Source organism: Meles meles, chromosome 12 (genome assembly GCF_922984935.1).
Source record: "Meles meles chromosome 12, mMelMel3.1 paternal haplotype, whole genome shotgun sequence".
In the NCBI taxonomy this organism is placed as follows: Eukaryota; Metazoa; Chordata; class Mammalia; order Carnivora; family Mustelidae; genus Meles; species Meles meles.
Genome location: NC_060077.1, coordinates 88,301,999 through 88,326,321, shown reverse-complemented (window position 1 = coordinate 88,326,321; position 24,323 = coordinate 88,301,999). Strand labels below are relative to the sequence as shown.

General features: G+C 37.7%; 1 protein-coding gene across 1 annotated transcript in view; it reads right to left on the bottom strand.

The window, feature by feature from the left end:
• DOK6 (docking protein 6) overlaps positions 1-24,323 on the bottom strand; it is a 371,423-nt gene that overhangs the window by 147,955 nt on the left and 199,145 nt on the right. The window contains exon 4 of the mRNA XM_046025994.1: positions 15,099-15,218. Coding sequence (XP_045881950.1) covers positions 15,099-15,218 — 120 coding nt within the window. The remainder of the gene's footprint in view (positions 1-15,098; positions 15,219-24,323) is intronic.

Genomic DNA, 24,323 nt, shown 5'->3' with positions numbered 1-24,323 from the left:
GAATAGTTCTCTTGCTTCTCTTCTTCCATCGTGCTTGCGAGGGCATGTGTCCCTCCTTCCTGCCCTTCTCCTATGAAAGACCTTCAAAGACTCTTCTTCAATTAATTGCCAGCCTGATCTCTAGAATTTTGTGATGCTTTTAACCCATCATCCCCTGCTCTGGGGCTGCCGTACATTTTTGAGAGAGCAAGAAAGTCCCATTCTCTGCTCTTTTTTCACAGTTATTACATATCGATTCAAAACATAAAATTTAATTAACACTGAATTACTAAATAGTTCACTAAATATTATTTAGTCCCAGGATCATAGCCATTGGTCTAAAATTAAGCAGTAATGAATAAATCCACAGGAATCTGGTATTTGAGAAACTGACCTTACACTGCGGAGTATGGAATTTATTACTGAGTATTTATCTCAGTTTGGATTCTAGGTTCACCCCATTTTTGAATACAATCTGCCTTGTTCTTAAGTTATATGAAGTACTAAAGAATTAAACAGAATGAGTATTACTCAGAAAATAATGAGATGTTTCAAGATCATTCTGAACTTTATATTCTTATCTCTAAATTTCCCTAATATTAGGATATTGCAGGAGCCAGCCTTCAATTTCAGCAGCTTTAGAAATGGGACCACATGAGGAAGCAGATATTTGCACATGTAGACACATCCTGATATCTGTTTAATGCAGTTATACCAGCAGTGAAACAAAGCATGATTTATACTCATCAAAATGTGTGGAAACCTTCAGGAATTCATTTCTACCATGGTACTGAAATTTGTCAAAATTTATATTATTATAATGTGGCCATAGTAAATTCAGTTGCCAGATGCCATCTGTTCATGGCCGCTATGAATTGGAATCCCTGCATTTCTTCAATCAATTGGCAGGACTTAAAAATTAAAAAAAAAAAGATTTTTTTTAAAGCCATATTTTTAAATCCCCCAGCCATTTATTAATTTTCTCTTTTTCTTTCTTTTAACAAAAGAAAGAAAATTGACTGAATTTTATCTGCATTTCCAAGTAAATCATGTTCACTCTAGTAAATAAAATCACTTTGAAACATAAAATAAACTCAACTGCTATTATACCTTACAGAGATCAACTCCATTAAAGTAACAGTGTATCTTCATAATGCAAATATATTCACATACAGTGGTGATTAAACTAAATACAAAGTATTGAACCATCTATATTGTACTCATTGTTGTGTAAGAATTTTCAGATGCTGTTAAATATTCCTTGGGGGTATAATTTTTAACGAATACATAATATTCCACTGTATAGCTATGCCATATTTTATTTAATAATTATTATCTACTTGAATATTAAAGTTAAGCCAACTTTTGTCTAACATAAATTAAGCTTCAGTAAAATAATCAATTTTAGCTCAATTTGCAAAATAATTCAGTCATTTCATTTTCAGTCATAGGGTTTACTTTATTCTTATATAAAGTATACTTTATATAAGTATGCTTATATAAAGTATATATATAAGTATTATTATAAATACTTATATAAAGTATAAGCTTTGTAAACTTTATATAAGTATACTTATATAAACTTTATAAACTTTTATGAAGTATAAACTTTATGTAAGTACACTTACATAAAGTATAAACTTATATAAAGTTTTGGATCACTTTAATATCAATTATTAATTTATGCTGGGCACTAAAATCTGAATCATTAGATTAAATGCCTGAAACTCTTTTACGAATCAGACAATGCCAAATTGATTTCCAGAAGTTCCTTACCAATATATATTCCAATTAAAATATCTATTTTATATATTCATTTATATAAATGTCCTTTGCCAGAATTTTTTTAAAACTGAGTTTACTGTTACTTGAATTGATTGTGAGAACTCTATATACTAGAAATTGCTCCTACCATGTTTATTAGAAAGACTTCATCTCAGATTTTTATTAATTTTGTTTAAAATATTTATGGAAGTCCAGAGAGTGGAAAATAGTTTTCTTTAATTTTTCTAATAAATAGAAAGAAACTTAATATTCTCCTACACTTTTCACAGCAGTCTTAGCATTTTATTTTTTACCTTAACTGGTATATTGAACTATACTGAAACATAACAAAATGTTCATGTGTTAATTATAATGTTCTTTCAGTCTTGACAAAAGCACATTAAGATACACAAATTTTCTGCTCCCCAGAAAGATCCCTTATGCCATTCTCCAGCTGCCCACGCCCCAGAAGCAACCGCTGATCTGATTTCTAACATTGTCTCTTATTTTTGCCTGTTCTAGGTTCTTGTGAACTAGGAACATCCAGCTTCACCACATCACTGATTTCTTCCCCATTCGTGGCTTTCCATTTTTATTTTTTATTTCCTTTTTAAAATTTTTTGATCGTGCTTTTTGGACGAGCAAAGTTTTAAATTCTGATGAAGTACAAATTACTTCTTTTTATAGTTTGCTCACAGTGCTTTATAAAAGAAATGTTGGTCTATTTCAAAGTCACACCCACCTTAAATTGATAGTTGAGTAGTGTGACGTAGTGGTTGGGGTTCATTCCTTCCCCTATAGATGTCCAGTCACTTTAAAACTATTTATTAACACACTTTCCTTTTCTCATTGAAATTACAAATTAGCTTGTGAAAGAGGACTTTGGTGTTCTTGTCAAAGATTACTAATCCACGTACGTATGGATCATTTTCTTTCTATTCGGTTCCATTGACTATTGCCTGTTGTCTGTCTTGACTGCTGTCTTACATTAAATCCTGAAATTAGAAAGGGTACCCATTCCAACTTGGTTCCACCTTTTCAAGATACTTTGGCTAGTCTTAGGCCTTTTCATTCCAAATGCATTTTGAAATTGTCTCCTCAAGTTTAAAAAAAATGTCTGACTTCTAGGATTTTTATTGGGATGTGTCAAATCTACAGGTTAATTTAAGGAGAGCTAACATCTTAGCAAAATTGCATACTGCAATCATAAACATCGTTTATTATTCCATTTATTTAAGTATCTTTTAATTTCTCTCAGCAATATTTAATTTTCAGTGTAGAGGTATGGTTATAAAATATTGCCAGTTTTATCCCTGAGTATGTGATTGTTTTTGATGGTACTATAAGTGATACTTTTGTATTTCATTTTGTAATTGCTCATTCCTAATATACATGGGTGTGTGTGTGTGTGTATAATATATATATATAATATATATGTGTGTATACATATATTGTGTGTAATATATATATGTGTGTATATATATATTATATATATAATCTCTATAATGTTTATACATACACACCAATACAAACACATTTTTGCATATTAAATTTTTATCCTGAAACATCACTGAGTTCACTTAGTTATGGTTGTTTTCTCACAGATTTCATAGGAATTTCTAAGTACCTTATCTTAGCTTCTCAGTTTTTACTAATTTTTATGACTTTGCTTTATTTTCTAGCCATATTACACAAATCAGAACCTTAAGTAGAATAAGTAGAATTCTGAATAGTGTTGGTGATAAAGAATATCTTTGTCCTATCCTCAATCCTATGAGGAAAGCATTCAATATCTTTACCTTTTTTTTTTTTTTTTTTTTTTTTTTTTTTTTTTTAAAGATTTTATTTATTTATTTGACAGAGAGAGATCACAAGTAGGCAGAGAGGCAGGCAGAGAGAGAGAGGGAAGCAGGCTCCCTGCCGAGCAGAGAGCCCGATGCGGGACTCGATCCCAGGACCCCGAGACCATGACCTGAGCCAAAGGCAGTGGCCTAAACCACTGAGCCACCCAGGCGCCCCCAATATCTTTACCTTTAAAAATTATATATTCTGAATGATTTTCGCTGATGTCCTTCATCATTTTGAGAAAGTCTTCTCCTATTCTTAAACGTTTAAGAATTGTTTTCATAAATGAATATTGTGTCTTATCAAATGCATTTTATGGATCACCTGTAATAATCATGATTTCTCCCTCTTAATATAGTGAAAATATAATGAAGATATTGATTGATTTCAGGAAATATTTGCCTTTCTGGCATATACCAATATTGATCACAATATATTATCTTTCCATGTAATAGTTTGGTATTCCTTGTCTAATTTTTAAAATGATTTTGTACTTATATGCATGAAAGATATTTGTCTGTAAGTTTCTTTTCTTATATTGACTTTGCCCAGTTTTAGCATCTGGGTTATAGTGGCCTCATAAGATGAGTTGTAGAATAATTCCTTCTCCAAAAGAGTTTGCATACAATTGGTATTGTTTCTTCTTTAACTGCTTGATAGAATTCAACTCTGCAATTATGTGGGAGTAGAGCTTGTGTATGGAAAGTTGTATAATAAGAATTTTAATTTCTTTTTCTTTTTTTTTTTTTTTTTGAGAGGAAGGGAGGAGGTGGGAGAGAGAGGGAGAGAATCTTAAGTAGGCTCTACACCTAATGTGGAGCCTGACACAGTGCTTGATCCCACAACCCTGAGATCATGAACAGAGCTGAAATTGAGAGTTGGATGCTTACTGACTGAGCCACCCAGGTGCCCCAATAATTTTAATTTCTTAAAATTAAGATACAGGGCTCTCTAGATTTTCTATTTTTTCTTGAGTCAATTTGGATAATTTGAATCTTTACTAAGTGGTACAAAATTAGATTATTCTTTTTTTTAAAAAAAGATTTTATTCATTTATTTGAGAGAGAGAGTAAGAGAGAGCATGAGATGGGAGAAGGTCAGAGGGAGAAGCAGACTCCCCAAGGACCTGGGAGCCTGATGTGGGACTCAATCCTGGGAGTCCAGGATTATGAATTGAGCTGAAGGCAATTACTTAACCAACTGAGCCACCCAGGTGCCCTAAAATTAGATTATTTTTAAAAATTAGATTATTTTTAGCCCAACATGATTGTTGGGTTTATCTTAATAAAGTTATCTTACTAAAAAAGTTATCTTAATAAAATAACTTGTTAAACTTTATTATCAATTTACTGTCATATTATTAATGCTTTACTTATATTACTTTGTTTTATTTTGTATGGTTCTTAATCATTTCCTTTATTATTTTTAAATTATTTTTATCCAGTGAAGTTAAAAGTTTCAAATTATATATTAGATTTTTACTTATGAATGCTATAATCAGAGATAAAGTTATAAATGTTTTTCCTTGTGGCAGGTGGAAATTAAAAACATTTGCCACAACACTTTCCCCTCAAATTTTAACATTTGTTATAACCTGAGCTCTGGGAAAGATACTGTTGCTATTGGAATTTTAAACTGTGCTCAAAGAAAAATGTAGAGTGTTATAAAATATATTAGAAAAATGAAAAGCTGAAAATTAATGACCATCCATTTCAAGAGATTTGAAAAAGAACCTACAGGGGTGCCTGGGTCGCTCAGTGGGTTAAAGACTCTGCCTTCAGCTCAGGTCATGATCCCAGGGTTCTGGGATCGAGTCCCCCATTGGGCTCTCTGCTCAGCAGAGAACCTGCTTCCTCCTCTCTTTCTGCCTGCCTCTCTGCCTAATTGTGATCTCTGTCTGTCCAACAAATAAATAAAATCTTTAAAAATAAAAAGAAAAAAGAAAAATAACCTACAATTAAACTCCAAACTGTGAAGCAACTCACCATATTGAATGAGAACAGAAATTAGTACAATTTAAAACAGAATTAAGAGAAGTCTAACAAATAGGTAAATCTATGATGATGCTGATTAAAGGAAAAAAAAAAGCCACACATAACCTGTATGAAGTAAAAATGGGCTCTCATTACAATGTGAACCAGTATTGAGATAATACAAGGACGTTTTATTTGGTCATTCTGAAATGACCGAATCCTAAAATCACTGGTAGATTTTATGAAGCTAATTATAATTGAGTTTATTACCCCAAGTTTTCCAATGTTTGTGCATGTTAGGTTCACTGAGGTGTTAAAATATGGACATCTGGCCCTGCATCCTAGAGATGTTTTGTTTGTGGGTGTGAGTGCAGACCCAGGATTTACTTGCTTAGCACACGCCTGATGTGAATGTGATGGTGACGTTCACCTGTGTCCCAGATACATACTGACTTTCCTGCCAGGCACCGTGCTACTTGGTTCCCACGCCGGGCTTTACTTAATCCTCATAATAATCCTATGAGATACAAACTATCATGTCATTCTCAAGAGTCGGAAGCTGAGATTTAGAGAATGTCTGTCACTTGCTCATGACCCCAGAGCTGAGAAGTGGAACAGAACATGATGATACACTTTGTCTGGAAACTTCTGTTGATCAGGTTCTATGCTGGACTTCTATGCTCTAGGCTACTTTATTTTACTGTGGCAGAAAAATAAATGGTTCATGAAAACTTGGCTATGTCAAAAAGTAAAATTTCATTATTATATATTGAATTCATTTAAGATTTTCTTTTCTTTTTTGTATGTTTGTGTTTGTTTTCTGTCAAAGGAAGTCTTATTTAACCCAATCTGTGATCAAGTTCAATCTTGGATCTTCTTCCCCTTTTCATCTTAGACTGAACTGATATAATCACATGAGTCAACAGAGGAAATGCGAGTTCTCTTATCTGGCTTGTATGTATCCACTTTCCTGTGAAGTATATATCTTCTTTCCTGTATGTATCAACTTCTGCTCCTAGATAGTGTCTGGAGTCCAAGGTGGGCACATAGATACTCGGACATGCCTTCTAGGCCACATTGTTATTTTGAGACAGTTGAGGCTCTCTTTGTCTTCTTACACCTCTCTGGTACTCCTGACATCTCCCCACTATTCTTCCCATGCTTATCATCCAACCCAATATGTAGAATCAAATTCTAGTATTTGCTTTTGAAGAAATCACCAGTTTATATGAGGAGATTTAAATATGTCTCGCTGTGAACCCATACTCCCATGGAAAGGGGAAGGGCAAGGCATTTACTTCTTACTCTCCAGAAAACTTACTTGCAAAGTCTCTCTTTTCTTTTTATCTGGGGCTGGGAGATACCAGTAATTCTAGATTCAACATTCTTCCCTCAAAACTTTTACTTTCACATGACTCCAAATGCTTTTGAAATCTGCCTATTTGTTCTCACTGTGTTTGTACAGGGACTTTTTCCAGGGCAAAGGAAACAAGACAGGTCCTTTGGTGTTTCAAGATAGTTCTTCCAGGATGCATCTCACTTTGCAATGACGTGGTTACAGTCTGACAAATGGACCATTTTGATTTGGCAATGTGGTAAGTACTTAAAGCATTTTTGACTGCCCTGAAGCACTTATTTTAGAAAGAGGCAGAAATATATATAGGTATTAACCTTTATTCCATTATAGTGCACGTTGAAGACCACCAAATGGGGAAAGGGACAGTTTTAACCAGGTTTGTTAATTGTATGTCATGTCAATATCCATCAGACAGTGAAATTAAAGCAATGCAACACAAGGCTAGGCAAAGAATGTAGCCTATTCAAGACTTTGTGTTGCATTCATGAACGTTATCTGATTCTTGATGGGGTGGCTATTCCCATCACCTTCACCGTTCAATTTTCCCTATAGATGATCACCTCTTTGGCTATACGGGCATTTTCAGAGGTGCTTCATGGAAGGTAAGTTCCAAAGGGTATGAATAAGTGTTATGTGTAGAAAGAGGCAACATAGAAAACTGAGTTTGGAAAATGTTTCATAATACAAACTTAAACAAGGTCTTTACTATAAGACACCTCAATAACCTTACTCTATTAATGTATGTTGTGACCATTATACATTATACAGAGTTAGTATTAGTTTCCTAGAGCTGCTATAACAAAGTACCACTAAGTGGTGGCTTTAAACAACACAAATTTAATATCTCATAGTTCTAGAGGTTAAAAATTGGAAATCAAGGTGTAGGTAGGGCCATGACCTCTTGGAAAGCTCTAGGGGGAGGATCCATCTCACTTCGTCTAGCTCCTGGTGTTTTCTGGCAATCTTCAGTCTTCCTTGGCTTGTAGATGCATCACTGAGTCACATGCCATCTTCCTGCTGTGTGTCTTCAAATCATCTTTCCTCTGTGTCCAAATTTCCCCTTTTTATAAGGATATATTATAGGTCATATTGAATTAGCATTCATTCTAATGACCTCATTTAAACCTGGTTATCTTTATAAAGACCCTATTCCCAATAAGGTCACATTCTGAAGCCCTGAGGGTTAGAACTCCAATATATCTTATTTTGGGGGGGGGGGGTGGCAATTCAACCAATAGCAGTGTTCTAAAGTATTAAATTCAATCTACTGATAACCTCATTCAGAGGGCACTTAGTAGTAATAATAGTAGTAGAATATCCTGGAACTCATTTTTGGAAATACTAAAGTATGTGGATGGCATTTCAGAAGCTCAAACACAGGTATATGTAAGTTTTTTCCCCATGCAAAAGTTAGTTTTGCTCGGGGTTATTCTATGGACAAAAAAATAAACTTGGAAAACTTTTCATTACTGATTATAAAGAATGCATATAAGAGTGAATATGATTTACCCCAGGTCATTTTTGAAAAATTGGGGAAAAGATCCTTAAAATAGGGAGATGTTTATTGTTACTGTTGCCGTTTTTTTTTTTTTTTTGTCATTAACTGGTCATTTTCCATTTGAGTACAGTTCTGCAAGTATTAGCTTTAACTACTGATGAGTATTAAGAATTCAGACTTGCCTGATTGAAAAAGCTTGTTTGGGGGAGTAAAAAAATAATTAAAAAAAAGAAGGTAGGCTGTTATTTGAATTGATCATATCTATGCACAGCATTTTCCTTTTATTTTTATTTTAGCATGCACTTATTACACCTCAGATGGTAGACTGGATCATTTTTTTTCTCAGTTCTTCATTTCCTCTCCATATTAGATCATAAGTTCCAACTTATGTCACAGCCTCCCATGTAGAGTGTCCCACCAGCCTCCTGACTTTGGGTTTGGCCATAGGATTTGCTTTGGCCAACGTAGTATCAGGGGACATGATACACACAGAGGCTAAATTTGTGCTGCATGTTTGGGCTTGCTTGCTTTCCCTCCTGTTTTTTGTTATGAGGGCATGCCTTGGGGAGCCATTAGTGTAAGGAGAGTAAGAGACATAATGGAAAAGACATGGATACCTATACAGTTTGGGGCCAGTCTCATTAGTACCCAGCCCAAGTCAGGAGAATCCTGGCCAACCCTTTGGTGCGTGAATGATAAAGGTCTTTGTTATTGAGATTTTGTGTGATAAGTAACACAGCATTATTTTAAAACACAATGATCTTGGCTCTTTCCACAGTTTGGTGATTGTGGCCAGTGCTGCTATGAAGATCCAAGATGCCTTTCAACAGACAAATGGATAAAGAAGATATGGTCCATATATACAATGGAATATTATGCCTCCATTAGAAAGGATGAATACCCAACTTTTTTATCAACATAGACGGGACTAGAGGAGATCATGCTGAGTGAAATAAGTCAAGCAGAGAGAGTCAATTATCATATGGTTTCACTTCCTTGTGGAGCATAAGGAATAACATGGAGGACAATAGGAGAAGGAAAGGAAAACTGAATTGGGGGAAATCAGAGGGGGAGATGAACCACGAGAGACTCTGAGAAACAACTTGACGGTTTTGGAGGGGAGAGAGGTGGGGGGTTAGGTGAACCTGGTGGTGGGTATTAAGGAGGGCACATATTGCATGGAGCCCTGGGTGTGGTGCATAAACAATGAATCTTGGAACACTGAAAAAATAAAATTAAGTTAAAACAAACAAACAAACAAATCCACAATGATCTACGCACCCTGTTTACCGGTTTGTCTCCCTCAGTACTTCTTGAGCTTCTTGAAAGTAAAGACCATATTTTATATAATTCTACATTTCCTCAGCCTACTTCTTGCATATAATAGCCTTGAAAATGTTTGATGGGTGAATACTGAATGAGTGAATGACATACAATACGATCTGAGTGGGTAAGAAGTATGGTTATGGAAACCCAGGAAAATAATTTAGAAAAAACACTGGAATACTGCTTTGGTTCTGGAGGAAGGTTATATACATTCTTAGGCTAGAAGTAAAAACTTGTACCAATTCTAGTCCACTCATAAGCAGGGACACTAGTTCCTAGATAAAAACAAATCTTCAGATCTGACCTTAGAGTAACCAGAGGGCAAAGTCTGAGGTTACTTTTCCATTTTGATCCAAATGGCAATCTCTTGCATCAATGGCAATCTGGACATATCCTCCGAGTCCACTTCCAACAACTGTAGGAATTTCCTATAAGTGCATTCCTTCTTGGTAATGATGCTTACTTCTGCTATTAATGATTAACGAGTAAACTTTGTTTTCTAAAATTGCTGTTATGTATAGTGAATCCTTTATCAATGACCATTAATTGTAACACCATACATTCTAAGGTCAGTGTAGTTCAGTATCTTAAATATTATGGAAAGATGCGAAGATTCCAGAAGTTGTAAGAATTTAAAGTTCAAATGTGGACTTAATATGCACTTTCTTGTGGCGGTGTTATCTGAGGTCCAAGAGTAAGTTTGTGTGTGTCTTTGTGTGTGTTTACTTTTCCCTATACCATGTGGGATTCTGAGTCGATATGAAGGCAGCTGACAGCACTAGATAAAGATGATTATAGTGAAGAATTTAATCGATAACCACTTTTATCTCAGCAACACACGTTACACCTTTAAAAATTACTTGCACAAATGTTTGTCCTTAGCTGGTCTCAGAGTAAATAAGACCGAGCTCTGTGAAGAGTCACAAAAACATTAGAGGAGAAGGAGGAATTCTCAATGTCAAAAAAAAAAAAAAAGAAAGAAAAAGAAAAAAGAAAAAAAAAGTGCTGTGGTCAAGCCTCAGCAGTAAGTCTTTCCTTGAAGATAGGATACCACAAGATCACCCCAAGACACAGTGATGTCATTTCTCACATCAATTCTGCAGGCATATGGATCTTGTCTCTTGGGAGAAATTTCAAATTAAATGCAAGCACGCCATTGATAAAATAGTAAAATGATGTTTCTGATGAAGAATACATTATAAAATTTAATACTAAAATACCTTAGGAAAAAAACCTGAATCTGTAATGAAAAATCTTTCATATCTGTACATACTAGTGACTTCAAACATGTACTAGGAACTGAAGAATTTTATTTATTTTAGGAAATGTTATACCTGAAGAGTGTGGAGTAGTGATTGAAAACATGAAAGGACAGTTTTAAAAAACAACATTATTTTTGAAAGAGTAATTATCTAGCTAAAACAATAAGTACTTCCCCTACACATAGTAAAATGAACAGGTGTACTATCTTAGGAACAGGTGTGTCTCTAAAGCAATCATGGGGCCCATGGGTGTGGGCTGAAGTTGGTCAAAGACCATTGCTAGTCTAAATCATGAAAACCACTGGTATTTATTTCAAGGGGACCCTAAAATGGAATTAAAATACCTATAAGAGAAGTGTGTTGATTAACAAGTGAGAAAATCAGGGTATGCCAATAACCAGTTTGGTCAGTCTGTGTGTGTTTCTCTCCCAGGAAGCATGTGTGTGCGTGTGTGTATTGGAATTTTTGAGCTAGTAATAGTAGAACGTGTAATCTTGATATTCTGTCATGATTTATCTTTTCATGTTCTCCTACAGTATGAATGACTGTTTTAAAGTTTTATCTAGCCTTCAATGGGACAAGAACAGAGGAAAGATGTTATCACCTGAACTCAAGGCACTTTAAAGAAAGTGTACGCAGATTTGAAGAGGGTGGAGCAATGGGTCTGTCTATGGCCTTGGGACTCAGAGGTGATTTCTAAGGAAAGGAGACCCTTTCATTGACAAAGTTTCCTTTTAATGTTGAACGCTAGTCTCAGTGATCGTGTGTGTGTGTGTGTGTGTGTGCGCGTGTGTCTGTGTGTGCGTGTGTCTGTGTGTGCGTGTGTCCTTGTTGAAGTAAGATTGCTAATCTCCTAACAGAGTATTGGGGTTTATTTAAAAGAACCAAGCGTTACCTTCTCTAAATAAATAATTGCTCATGAATTTCTAAAATGTATTTTTAAAAGAACATATATCCCTTTGTATAAAGTTGGGACTATTAAGCAAAATAAAGCTAAGAAACCATTTTATGGCATTGAATGTTAAGATCATTTCAGATCTTCCCTAGCATACACAGGAATTATTTTGGATTTCTTCATTTTTATTTGTACTTAAAAATACTTGTGTCTTTTTTTTAAATCGAATTACACATGAGAGTTAGTCTTTATTTTCCATCACCTCACTAAACCATCATGAGTTAATTTTCACTCGTTAGGAAACTAAAATCAGGAGAGATTTAGTAACTTTTCTGAGCTACGTAAAGGGTGTATCAGGCATTCAGACTGTGGCCTGGAAAGTTCACTTGGCAGCCCATATGTGCCTGTACTATATATCTCAGCAAGTTATTCTGACATTATTATAAAACTAAAAATAAACTCCTAATAAACCAAAGAAGCACATTATCCATTAGTCCTGATGGAAACCAAATACAGTCTCACATCTTTTTTTTTTTTTTTTTTTAAGATTTTACATATTTATTTGAGAGAGAGAGTGAGAGTGAGAGAGCGAGCAAGCATGAGTGTTGGGGGGGGAGAAGTAAACTCCCCACTGAGCAGGAAGCCCAACAGGAGGCTCGATGGGATCATGACCTGAGCCCAAGGCGGACGCTTAACTGACTGAGCCACCCAGGCGCCCCATACGACCCCGAATCTTTAAAAGCATACAAAGCACACTAAATGAGCCACACAACGATGCTCCCATCCACAGGCCTAATTTATTCCTTTTCTTCGTGTTTCCTTTATGAGTTGCTTTACGAATGTTTATCAGGAAGAGTTTCTTCCCTCCTTTTCTGAAACGGTGGGTGAGCACCTGCTTTGAGCATCACGGCCGTGGATGTTCTGTATGTAGGCCGGGCTCTCAGGAAACAGTGCAGAGAGATGAAATACCTCCAGGAGAGTGTGGGAGAGAACTGGAAGATGGAATAGAAGCTGGAAGAAGAGTTGCAGAAATGCCTCCGTGACTTTCTGGAAGCTGCCGGCGTCGGCGAAGGTGGTGTGCCCACGTGTGTTCGTGGCCAACTAACAGGGAAAACTTGTTTTTTGCAGGTTAGGAACAAACCAAAAAATAGTGCTTTTTAACAGCTACAAAGGCAGTGATGGCTGTTAGCACATTATTAGTCATAACAAGATAATGATCACCAAGGGCTATCCTGGTACATTTTTACCTGTGGTGTCTAATTTGTAAGTCACAGGTAATTCCATAATTTCTTTTCAATAGTTAGTGGCAAGGTTCACCAGTGTCTCTCAACCTTTTCAAATACACTGGCCATCAAAAATGAGCAACACTAAAAAGTTTCTATTAGCACACTATTGGGTCTTCTAGTGATGATTATAATTATGTTAAAAAATGAAGAAAAATGAGCTCATCATATTATTCTGATTTCATGATTTAGAGGTGCTAGTTAAGAACACACAGAATTTCAGAAATGCCTCTTAATTTAGAGCTGAGTATAGTAAGTAAACTGTGTATCACATAAGCCTTAATTTTATTATACCCTCTGCCGTTTCATCCTTGCATACTTGTGTTATGGTATGGACTGAATTGTGCCTCCCTGAAATTCATGTTGAAGCTCTAACTTCTGAGGTGATCTGAGATGGAATCTTTGGGAGTAATTAAGTTTAGATGTGAGGTGGGCCCCCCAAAGTGGGATTAGTGCCTGTGTAAGAAATATTCCGTGTGAGGAATATTTTTCTCCCTCTCTGCCTCCCTCTCTCTCTCTCAGCCATGTGAGGGCACAGTGAGAATATGGTTAGTCTGCAAGTCAAAAAGAGGATCCTCACTGGAAACCGACCTTTAAGCTTGGATTTCTAGCCTCCAGAGTTGTAAGAAATTAATTCTTATTGCTGAGGTCGCCCAATGCATGGTAATTTGCTCTGGTAGCCTGAGCTAAGACATGGTATTAGCCAAATTCCCTAAAATCTTTTGAAAAATAACATGATAGATCAGTTTGTTAATTTAGACTCTAAATCTACAACAACTCTCAAAGAAGATGTAGAAATGTTGTACATTCAAAAGCTCATTATCTGTTAACTTGTCAGTCATTTATTTATTTAAATATTTTAAAATTTTATTTTAATTTTTCAGTGTTCCGAGATTCATTGTTTATGCACCACACCCAGTGCTCCATGCAACTCGTGCCCTCTTTCATACCCACCACCAGGCTCACCCAACCTCCCACCTTCTCCCCTCCAAAACCCTCAGTTTGTTCTCAGAGTCCACAGTCTCTCATGGTTCATCTCCCCCTCTGATTTCCGCAGAAATCAGTTGCTTTCTTATACATTAACGATGAAAATATAGTAAGGGAAATTCGAGAATCTATTCCATTTACTGTAGCACCAAGAATCATAAGATACCTGGGAATAAATCTAACCAAAGAGGTAAAGGATCTGTACTCGAGGAACTACAGAACACTCATGAAAGAAATTGAAGAAGACACAAAAAGATGGAAAAGCATTCCATGCTCACGGGTCAGAAGAATAAACATTGTTAAAATATCTATACTGTCCAAAGCAATCTATACTTTCAATGCCATCCCGATCAAAATTCCACCGGGATTTTTCAAAGAGCTGGAACAAACAATCCTAAAGTTTGTATGGAATCAGAAGAAACCCCGAATTGCTAAGGAAATGTTGAAAAAGAAAAACAGAACTGGTGGCATCACATTGCCTGATTTCAAGCTTTACTACAAAGCTGTGATCACCAAGACAGCGTGGTACTGGCACAAAAACAGACACATAGACCAGTGGAACAGAGTAGAGAGCCCAGATATGGACCCGCAACTCTGTGGTCAAATAATCTTCGACAAAACAGGAAAAAATATACAGTGGAAAAAAGACAGTCTCTTCAATAAATGGTGCAGGAGAAAATATCCAGTGGAAATCAGTCATTTATTTAGATATATCCCAATGTCACAGAGCAAGAAGTCAGGACACCTGGGTTGTTACCTTAGGATTTTCTCCTGGTTGCTATCCAACCTTGGGAAAGCCTCTTCATAACTCAGATGGATTAGTTTATTTCTTCTAAAAATGATTGTTTTGAAACATTCCCAAGGCCCCTTGCAGTCTCAAAGTTCTACTATTAGTGCACTTTAAATAATGGAAGGCAACTCACACTCACCATTTTGTTCTCGCTGTACACCTGCCGCCAGAAGATCGGGCTCGCCAAGGCTGATGTCATTGAGGCGGGTCCCCAGACACTCCATGCAGAGATGTTTGCACCACTCCTCGGCCTCCAGCTCTGCAAATGAGCACACACCACCGACGTCACCAGAGCTGTGAGGAATGGCAGAGGAAGCTAACTTTCTGCACCATTTTCCAAGGTAGGGGTAAGAGTTAAAAATCTACCCGGAGAAAACAAACAAACAAAACACAAAGTTTGGCTCTTAGGGACATTGCTGCTATGAACACCGGGGTGCAGGCGCCCCTTCGGATCATTCCATTTGTATCTTTGGCGTAAATACCTAGCAGTGGAGGTAGCCGAGACGTCCATCGACAGGTGGCCCACATGGACAACGGAATACTACTCAGCCATCAGAAAGGGTGAATACTTACCATCTACATCGATGTGGATGGAGCTGGAGGGTATAATGCTGAGTGAAATAAGTCAATCAGAGATGGGAAATTATCATACGGTTTCACTCGCATGTGGAATATAAGGAACAGAGCAGAGGGCCATAGGGGAAGGGAGGGGAACTGAATGGGACGTCATCAGAGAGGGAGAAAACCCAGGAGAGGGTTGCTGGAGGGGAGGTGCATGGGAAATGGGGGAATTGGGTGATGGGCACTGAGGAGGGCACGTGATGTAATGAGCACTGGGTGTTATACACAACTGATAAATTACTGAACACTGTATCTGAAACAAATGATGTACTATTAGTTGGCTACTTGAATTTAAATAATTTTTTTTTATTTAAAGATTTTTATTTATTTATTTGACAGAGTGAGAGAGAGAGAGAGAGAGAGATCACAGGTAGGCAGATAGGTGGGCAGAGAGAGAAGGAAGCAGGCTCCTGGCTGAGCAGAGAGCATGATGCAGGGCTCAATGCCAGGACCCTGAGATCATGACCTGAGCTGACGGCAGAGGTCTAACCCACTGAGCCACCCAGGCGCCCCTAAATACATTTTTTAAGAAAGAACACAAAAAAACCTGTATTCGAGAAGAGAAAAAAAATCCCCACAATTATTTCCCAAGGGTTGACACTATAACATTCTTAAAAGTGATCTTAAGATATTGCAGTGCATTTTATATTATTTACAAATAATAGTCCGAGAATATTGTTGACTGTCTAGTATGTTTTAGATGGATTTAATTTTTTGGAGGGCAAGTACTCAGAAAAATTAATTAAATATAAAATAAAAATATGTAAATGAATACTTGAGGAATGTCAGACTAAGATAAACGAGCGAATGCTTTCCTGAATGCGATTGAGATCTGTGTACGTTGAAGCTCTGCTCCTCCATTCTGAACTGCAATGAGTCAAAGATCAGCATGAGAACGTGGTAACCTTCCTTCTGTAAACATCAAAAATGGTCTTTAAAAAAAAAATTGGAGTAGGATAGTCAAAGTAATTTTCCCCTTTAGAAAACTCCAGTTACCTAAGATATTGGTTATCTTCCAACTTCTTTATATTCGCAAGTTTATTCTTTGCTCGAAACATTAGAACATCTTACCCCTACACAAAATCTTGTAGTATCTCGCAGTTCCACAAACATAAGCGACTTTGACTCTTACATAAGCCCCGTGTGGGTGAGGTGGGTAAGCAGTGTCAAACGTGGGTCCCCTATCACCGGTCAGCACCAAGATGGAACTGCAGCCCAGATCCTGTAGATACTATAATCTGAAGAATCCGAAAAAGGGTATGAGGTTGACAATGTTGGGACAAGCCCCGAAACTTCTGCCCAGAATGTGGATGAGAACTTTCCATTGACACCTGCCCAGAGAAATTTCTGACTTTTCCACGTAGCATAAATCTGTACTAGAGGAGTTTAATATAGATTTCCTTCAAATCTCTTGTTACTCTCCGCGGATGACATTCCAGCCTTTGTCTTGGCATTTTAAACTGCCCATAAAAAGTCATCTGTGACAGGTTTTTTTGACTCCAGGGATTTGAATACCAACTGCTCTGCTCCATGGTCGACACCATCAAACCTGGGTAATGTTTTCTTCCTGGGCTCAGTCACACTATGTTAGCATCAAAATTAGGTTTGATCAATGAGATGTCAAGCCAAATTTGTCATTTATTTCTAGTTTTATCAAGACCATAAAATACTGTTAGAAAAAAAAGGAAAAGGAGTGCTTAGTCCTCTACGGGGTACTAGTCTAATGAAAACAGTAGCTCCCATGCTCGAGGCATGAAACGTGTTTCTTTACGTAACGTGCAGTTCCCATATTTCATGACGCAGCCTCTCAGTGGTTCTAGGCACACCATCCACCTGGGGCTGGGAGGAAGTAGGTTCTCACTGAGCCTGGCCTCCTGCTCAGGTGGAATCAGAGCCTAGGACTGGCTGCTTCAGCCTTTCCTTGGGAATCTAGAAAAGAATGCTTTCCGATCACAAGGCCACTGATACACAGACGGGGCACTGCCTGGGGCTCACAGCTTTCCACGAAAAATCTTCTCTAGTGACGGAATGCCAGCCCTCCCGAGAAAATTTTACAGGAGCAGCGGCAGCAATGTATTGAAAATTATTTTCATCAGATAGAGGAGTTTTGATTTATAAGATTTATAAAAGTTTGGAAAGCTTTTCTAACAACAAATCAAAATCTCAAGCCAATTTCCATGCCGTGTCTCTAGACATCCTTGACGTTTCTGTGAAGGGAGACGATACCACTGCATGCTTCCTTTTTCACATTTTTTAATGTCTTGTTTCTCAGGACCGCACAATTTTAAACCATCAGGAAAATCATATGCAATTAACACCGCCTCTGCACGACTCAACTTGATATTATTTCTGATACTCCATAGATAGAGCTGAGAATACCTAGGATGCTACTTGGGGTCAGAATAAAAATGTGGAATATGACAAACACCTTTGGGCCAGTGTTCCCTTGAAATATGAAGTCAGCGCATGCCCAGAAGTTAAAGAAACATGGCACTCATTTCTATTAATTCTTTTGTCCCAGGATTCAATAAGACACAGAAAATAACCATCCAGTAAAGGGATTCTCTGAGGCTAGAGCTCACGTTCTCAGGGAGAACTCAATGGGGCGTTTGCATAAGAACTAGGGAGTCTCCTGTGGCAGAAATGAGGAGTGTCCCTGGGTTTTTTACGGGCAGATAAAAATGTCTTTTGCATCAAATCCTAAGAATCGCAATACTTCAGTGTTTTAATAGTGCAGTATCACGTAGGAATAGAAGTAACAAAAGTAATAAAAGTAGAGAATATATAGTCACATGAAAGAAAACTCTAAACAATTTCAGAAACAGAGAGAGAAACAGAGAGGGGGAGAGATCCTGGCAATTTAGTACCAGCAGAAGTTCATTCCTCTTCTAACAAAAACTTACCATGAACTCGCTATAAACGAGGCACTGTTCTGTGCTAGGAGGTTATATGAGAAACACACAGTTTCTGTTGTCTGCAGTGTTCGTCTCGTGGGGTGGGCAGGTGCGTTGAGGACGCGGCACCCTGCAGGGCTACGGGCTCGGCTCGTAGGAGCCGGGAGCTGTGGCAAAGGCCGAGCGGCTTGGAAGGAGTGTGATCAGGGTCTTTCCGGACAAGCAGAAAGAAGGGGAGGGGATGTGTACATGTCAGAGTGTGAGTCTGCGAGTGTGAGAGTGTGTGTGTGTCCGTGAGTGTGTGGCAGTGTGTGTGTGAATGCGTGTGTTTGCCAGTGTGGAGGTATTTGTCAGTGTGTGTGAGTCTGTGACAGCGTGAATACGAGTGTGTGTGTTTTAGTGTGTGCGGGTACTTGTGACAGTGTGTATAAACACGTCAGTGTATGAGTGAGGGTGTCTGCTTGTGAGGATGTGTGAGGTGTGGGTGTGGGAATGTGTTTGTGCGAGTGTGTTAGAGGAATGACGCTGGACTTAGGAGGTGGCCAGGGGCCAAGGCGGAAAGGCGTCTCCTGGGATCTTGTGAGCATCCAGGGCAGCCCGGAGTTCATGCAGCAGACTCTGACAGTCAGCACTGTCCCTTCTCTTCGTGCTGCTGTAGTTCGGGAGAGGCCCCAGATCCATGGGTTCAGTCACCCAAACACGGCTGGAACCAGCTGATCCTCCTCTGCTACCAATCAGGAGGTCAAAGTAGCCCCACACTATGTGACAACGCCTACGTCACTCACGTCCCTGCATCTTACCACGGGGCATTTTCTCATCTCCCCTCATCACAGGAAGGGCGAGTACGCACAAAATATCTTTTTTTTTTTTTTTGAAGATTTTGTTTATTCGACAGACAGAGATCACAAGTAGGCAGAGAGGCAGGCAGAGAGAGAGAGAGGAGGAAGCGGACTTCCTACCAAGGAGAGAGCCTGATGCGGGGCTCGATACCAGGACCCTGGGATCATGACCCGAGCCGAAGGCAGAGGCTTTAACCCACTGAGCCACCCAGGCGCCCCTGCACAAGATGTCTTGAGAGACACCACATTCATGTAACTTTCATTAGAGAACAGTTGTTTATTTTATTATTATTGTTGTTAATCTCTTACTGTGCCTAATTTGTAAATAAAACCTTATCATGAGTATGTGTGTATAGGAAAAAAAACGCAGTCTGATAGGGTTTGGCTCCATCCCTGGTTTCAGGCATCCACTGGTGTCTTCGAACGGACCGCCCAGGGAAAAGGGCGGGGCTGCGGTACTATTGAGTTCAATGAGATCAGCCCAAGCCTTTATCTCAAAAGCACTAAGCTTTGTAATCTGCATACTTGATTGAATAGTTTTGTTCCAAATAACCTGAATTTGTTTAGGTATGATATAATAATTTGGTTTTTTTAAAATTTGTTTTTTGATAGTCACCTTTCAAATAATTATACCTATGCTTTTTATTTGTTCTTTCTTAGGAAAACTATGTATTGAAGTCCTTTAATCTTTTATGTTATGTTAATTTATTTTGTCCCATCATTACTTAACTAGCGTTTATCTCCGAATTATCTTCCATCTTTTACTTCCTCTATTTTATTTTTGCAGGACAGAGGAGATTAAATACAAATGCAATCATCTAAACCCATTGTACTTTAAGATGTTTGTTTTCCCACAGACTCGGTGCCTATTGTCTTTCATTTTATCTTTCAAACTTGTACCTACATGCAGTGACTAAATAATTAAATTTCTAGGGACGCCTGGGTGGCTCAGTTGGTTGGATGACTGCCTTTGGCTCAGGTCATGATCCCGGACTTCCAGGATCGAGTCCCGCATCGGGCTCCCAGCTCCACAGGGAGTCTGCTTCTCCCTCTGACCTTCTCCTTGCTCGTGCTCTCTCTCACTGTCTCTCTCTCTCAAATAAATAAATAAATAAATCTTTAATAATTAAATTTCTTTAGGGGCACCTGGATGGCTCATTTGGTTGAGCTTCCTACTTTTGATTTCCATCTATGCTGTGATTGAGGTGGGGGTTGGGATTCAGCCCATGTAGGGCTCCCCACTCAGTGGGGACTCCGCTTGTCCCCTGCCCTCAAAATAATTAAATTTCTTTAAAGAGAAATACAGGCACAAAAGTGTTCTATGATGCTTTCTATGTTTTCATGATGGAAGTCCTTTCTCATTAAGATGTCTTTTTCACATAGCTTGCAGGTATGCTCAAATTTTTAGTTCTGGTAAGTACTTTTTCCCTAGAACTGACACCCAAATAATGTTTTCATTATGTATAAAATTAGTTAAACGAAGAAGTTTGGTAACTTCCAAAAGAAAAAATTGGAAGATGTTTGGGGATAACCAGTCAAATGGAGAAAAGAGACTGAGCTAAATGAGTGAATTATGAGATGAATGGGTTTAGTGATTTTTGGGAAAAAGATCAGGGAAAGTACAAAACAGTAATACAGTGAAAGGAGGAGGGTCCCTCCTTGAGGAGCATCCTTCCTTCACAGAATCCTAGGGACAGAACAGCAGTATCCTTTTGTATGAGAAGAGGTCTTTACATAGCAGACCTTTAATTCATGCCTACTGAATAAATGATTAAAGTCAAGCCTTATTACTTTCACTTAGGTTAATGATATGAAGGTTAAACGATCCAAAATAGGCTATATTTTGGAAAAATTATTCATCACATATACAGAAAACAGTGAAAAATTTTTCATCACATATACAGAAAATAGGCTATCTGCCAAAGTTATATAGCACTAAACAAAATAAAACCTAAAAATAGCATTAAATCAAGTTCATGTTAATTTACTGCAAGATTCACAACTAGTTTTGTATGGAAATAATAAAGTATTGCATTTAGTGCTCACTGGGTTTAGCTTTTCTTAATAATCTTAGGAAAATGTAAGTAAAATAATCCTCACGTCTTCATGAAAACCAGTAATCCTTAAGTATTATATCTAATTCTTATCTTCTGTGCAGATTTGCTATGATTTGGTAATAAGTGTTATTTTTGTATTTATTAAAGCCTTTTTAAATACATGCTTTGCTGGAAAGTGAGGAAAAATGTCTCCTTACCAGACTCATGCTTAAAGAATATAAACACCCCTCAAACTGGTATTGGAAATTTATAGAATTGTTAAAATAATGATGTTTTGATAATGATTTTCATTCTTGAAAACTGGCACCTACTTGTTCCTTAAGTGGCCTTGTTGATGTTTTTGAACTTTTCTTTTTCTCTTCACTATTTTTTGCAGTAGGAAGACAAGAAACCATGTGTTTCAACAAATATGTGTCTCTGTTTTCAGGTCACAGAAAAGAGCTTGATTCGCTGGAGTCAGATTGGTAGAATCGATCAGTTTCAAGATTGAAGAAATTTTAGTTTTCTGAAATTTATTCCCTTTCCCTGAAGTGCCCTCATTTGCCCCTTCCATACTCCCTCACACCCAATAATCCTTTAAAACTTGTTCTTGAATTGGATATCCTCAAGTTTAGCTCCTTCAGACCTATGTCTGGATGGAACACCATTCCTCTCTATTTGCACAGCGCTCTGGAAACACATTTTGGGTACCCCCTATATATCACGAGTTGTCTGTCTGCCTTCTCATCAGCATATTGAAGATATTGGGACTGTAGGACACATTGATTCAGTTGGCTCTAGGTCTTGGCACAGCACCTCGATGTGGAAACTAATGAATAAATGTGGAATAAGTAAACAGATGGGATTTTCAGTTATCGCCCAGAAATTTAAGACACATTCTAGAACCAAATGCAGATAATTTGGGCAGTAGTCACTTGCCCGTTGTTTTGAAGTCTCTATTCATCCCCTCTTAAGGGAAGATTGTAACTTTGCTATTCACAGCTGGCTTATCTAGATAAAACACATCTTTGATTAGGCAGGGGAAGGGAGAAATAGCGAATAGAGTTCTCTACAGAACATCAGTAATTCTAAAATATCTCCCATTCAAAATGTTTCTGATGTTATTAAGTTGTCTTTTTCTTTTACCTTATTAGTGGTATTTATACCAGGATGGCAGTCTGGTATAAATCCCTCTGATTCTATATGTGATAAACACTCGATCAAAATTTCAGAGATATGGGGATGGACTCTGAGTAAAGGTCAACTTCGAACCAAGGAAATGAGTTATTATCTTAGCTAATTCCATCCTTCATGCACACAATCATAACTTATTTTCCTTTACTTCACAGCAGTTTGATACATCAAAATTTTGAATTCAGAATAGAATACCTTTTCCTGCTATTTCTCTCCTTTTGTGATTTGGAGGCGTAAGGTTAGGCTTTTAGATGTGGCTAAAGAGAAAAGTGTTTCTGCCTAGCCTTCAAAGGAACAAATGGCAAATAGCAGCAAATGACAGAATCATCAAATGCGCTGCTCTTTAGCCTGGCAGGAATTTTTTGCAGAATGCTTTAATGGAGAGGTCAGTAAATGACACAAGACCTTAAAAACAATTGAGAGAAAATAAGAAAGAACACAAATCAACACCAATAGTCTGAAAATGATGGTATACTCGTGTGTGTGTGTGTGTGTGTGTGTGTGTGTGTGTGTGTGGTGTAAAGCTGGAAACAGGACGTTACCTATTATAAGAAAACAGGATTAAAAAGAATTATCTTAAGCCCAGTTTGAGAAGTGCATTTCTGTGATGGAAAGCCAGCATCAGGACAGAATAATTTCCCATCTGCAGAATTCTTAATGGATACTAACAGAATATTTGATACACACATTTTAAGCTTTTCACAAGAACAATTACGAAGCAGGGAACTTTTTGAGGAAGAGATGCTGTCAAGAGATGTTATCTTAGTGGTGTTCTCATAAGGCCTGAAAGCAAGTCCTTTCTATGTAACAATCATGAGGTGCTTGGGAGTGGTAAGAAAAACAAGAAAGAGAAGAGCTATGTGTTGGTATATGAAAATGTTGCCAGTGCTATGGCTTTTTAAGACTACAGTCTAAAATCATATAGGGATCTAAAACTTTCTATCTATACAGCCAAATTTATTACTAAAGCATTTGGCAAGAGCTCATATTGAGTATGGAACTGAATCTGGCCAATAATCGCAATAAGCCTAGAAGTGTACGCACCCCCAGAACTTCTAGAAAGGAACACAGCCTTGCTGACACCTTGCTTTTTGCCAAGTGAGAGTCGTGTTGCACTTCTGGTCTTCAAAAATGTGAGATAGTACATTTGTATTGTTTCAAGCTGCTATGTGTGGTGATTGGATATGTTAGTCACTGAAGACCAAAACCAACACAAAGACCAAACGGTCTATTCCTCTCTACTAGGCAAACCTCCAAGCAAACAAATTAATTTAATGGAATTTGATCCATAAAAATTAGAAATATATATACAAACATACAAATAGATATATAGATAAGCACAGTGTGATTAGATTTGCTTGTAGCTTAAGAAATTAAGGATTTCCTAATTATTAAAATTGGGGTAATGAAGTCTCAAGACAGAGAACACAGATGCTACAAGAGCTAAGCAAAAACCCCAACAGGGCAAATAGAGGAGGGTTTGAGGGAGAGTTGGAGTCACCATCAGAGCAATGAGATCCATTGTGGATGTACAGACACTAAGAGAGGACTGGGTAGATGGGTACACGATCTATAAGGAAGGCATGTGAAAGGGTGTGTGAAGTTAGGAACCAGATGCTAAACAGCAGTAACACGTGATTAAAGGCCCACACTGGGTTGACAGGGGCCAGAATAATTTTTAGGGACAGTCTTCTAGTTTCATGACTGTGAGGGAGAATGAAGGCAAAAGGAAGGAAGACGTACCCTGTAAGAACTTGGTAGTAAAGGAAAAAAAAAATAG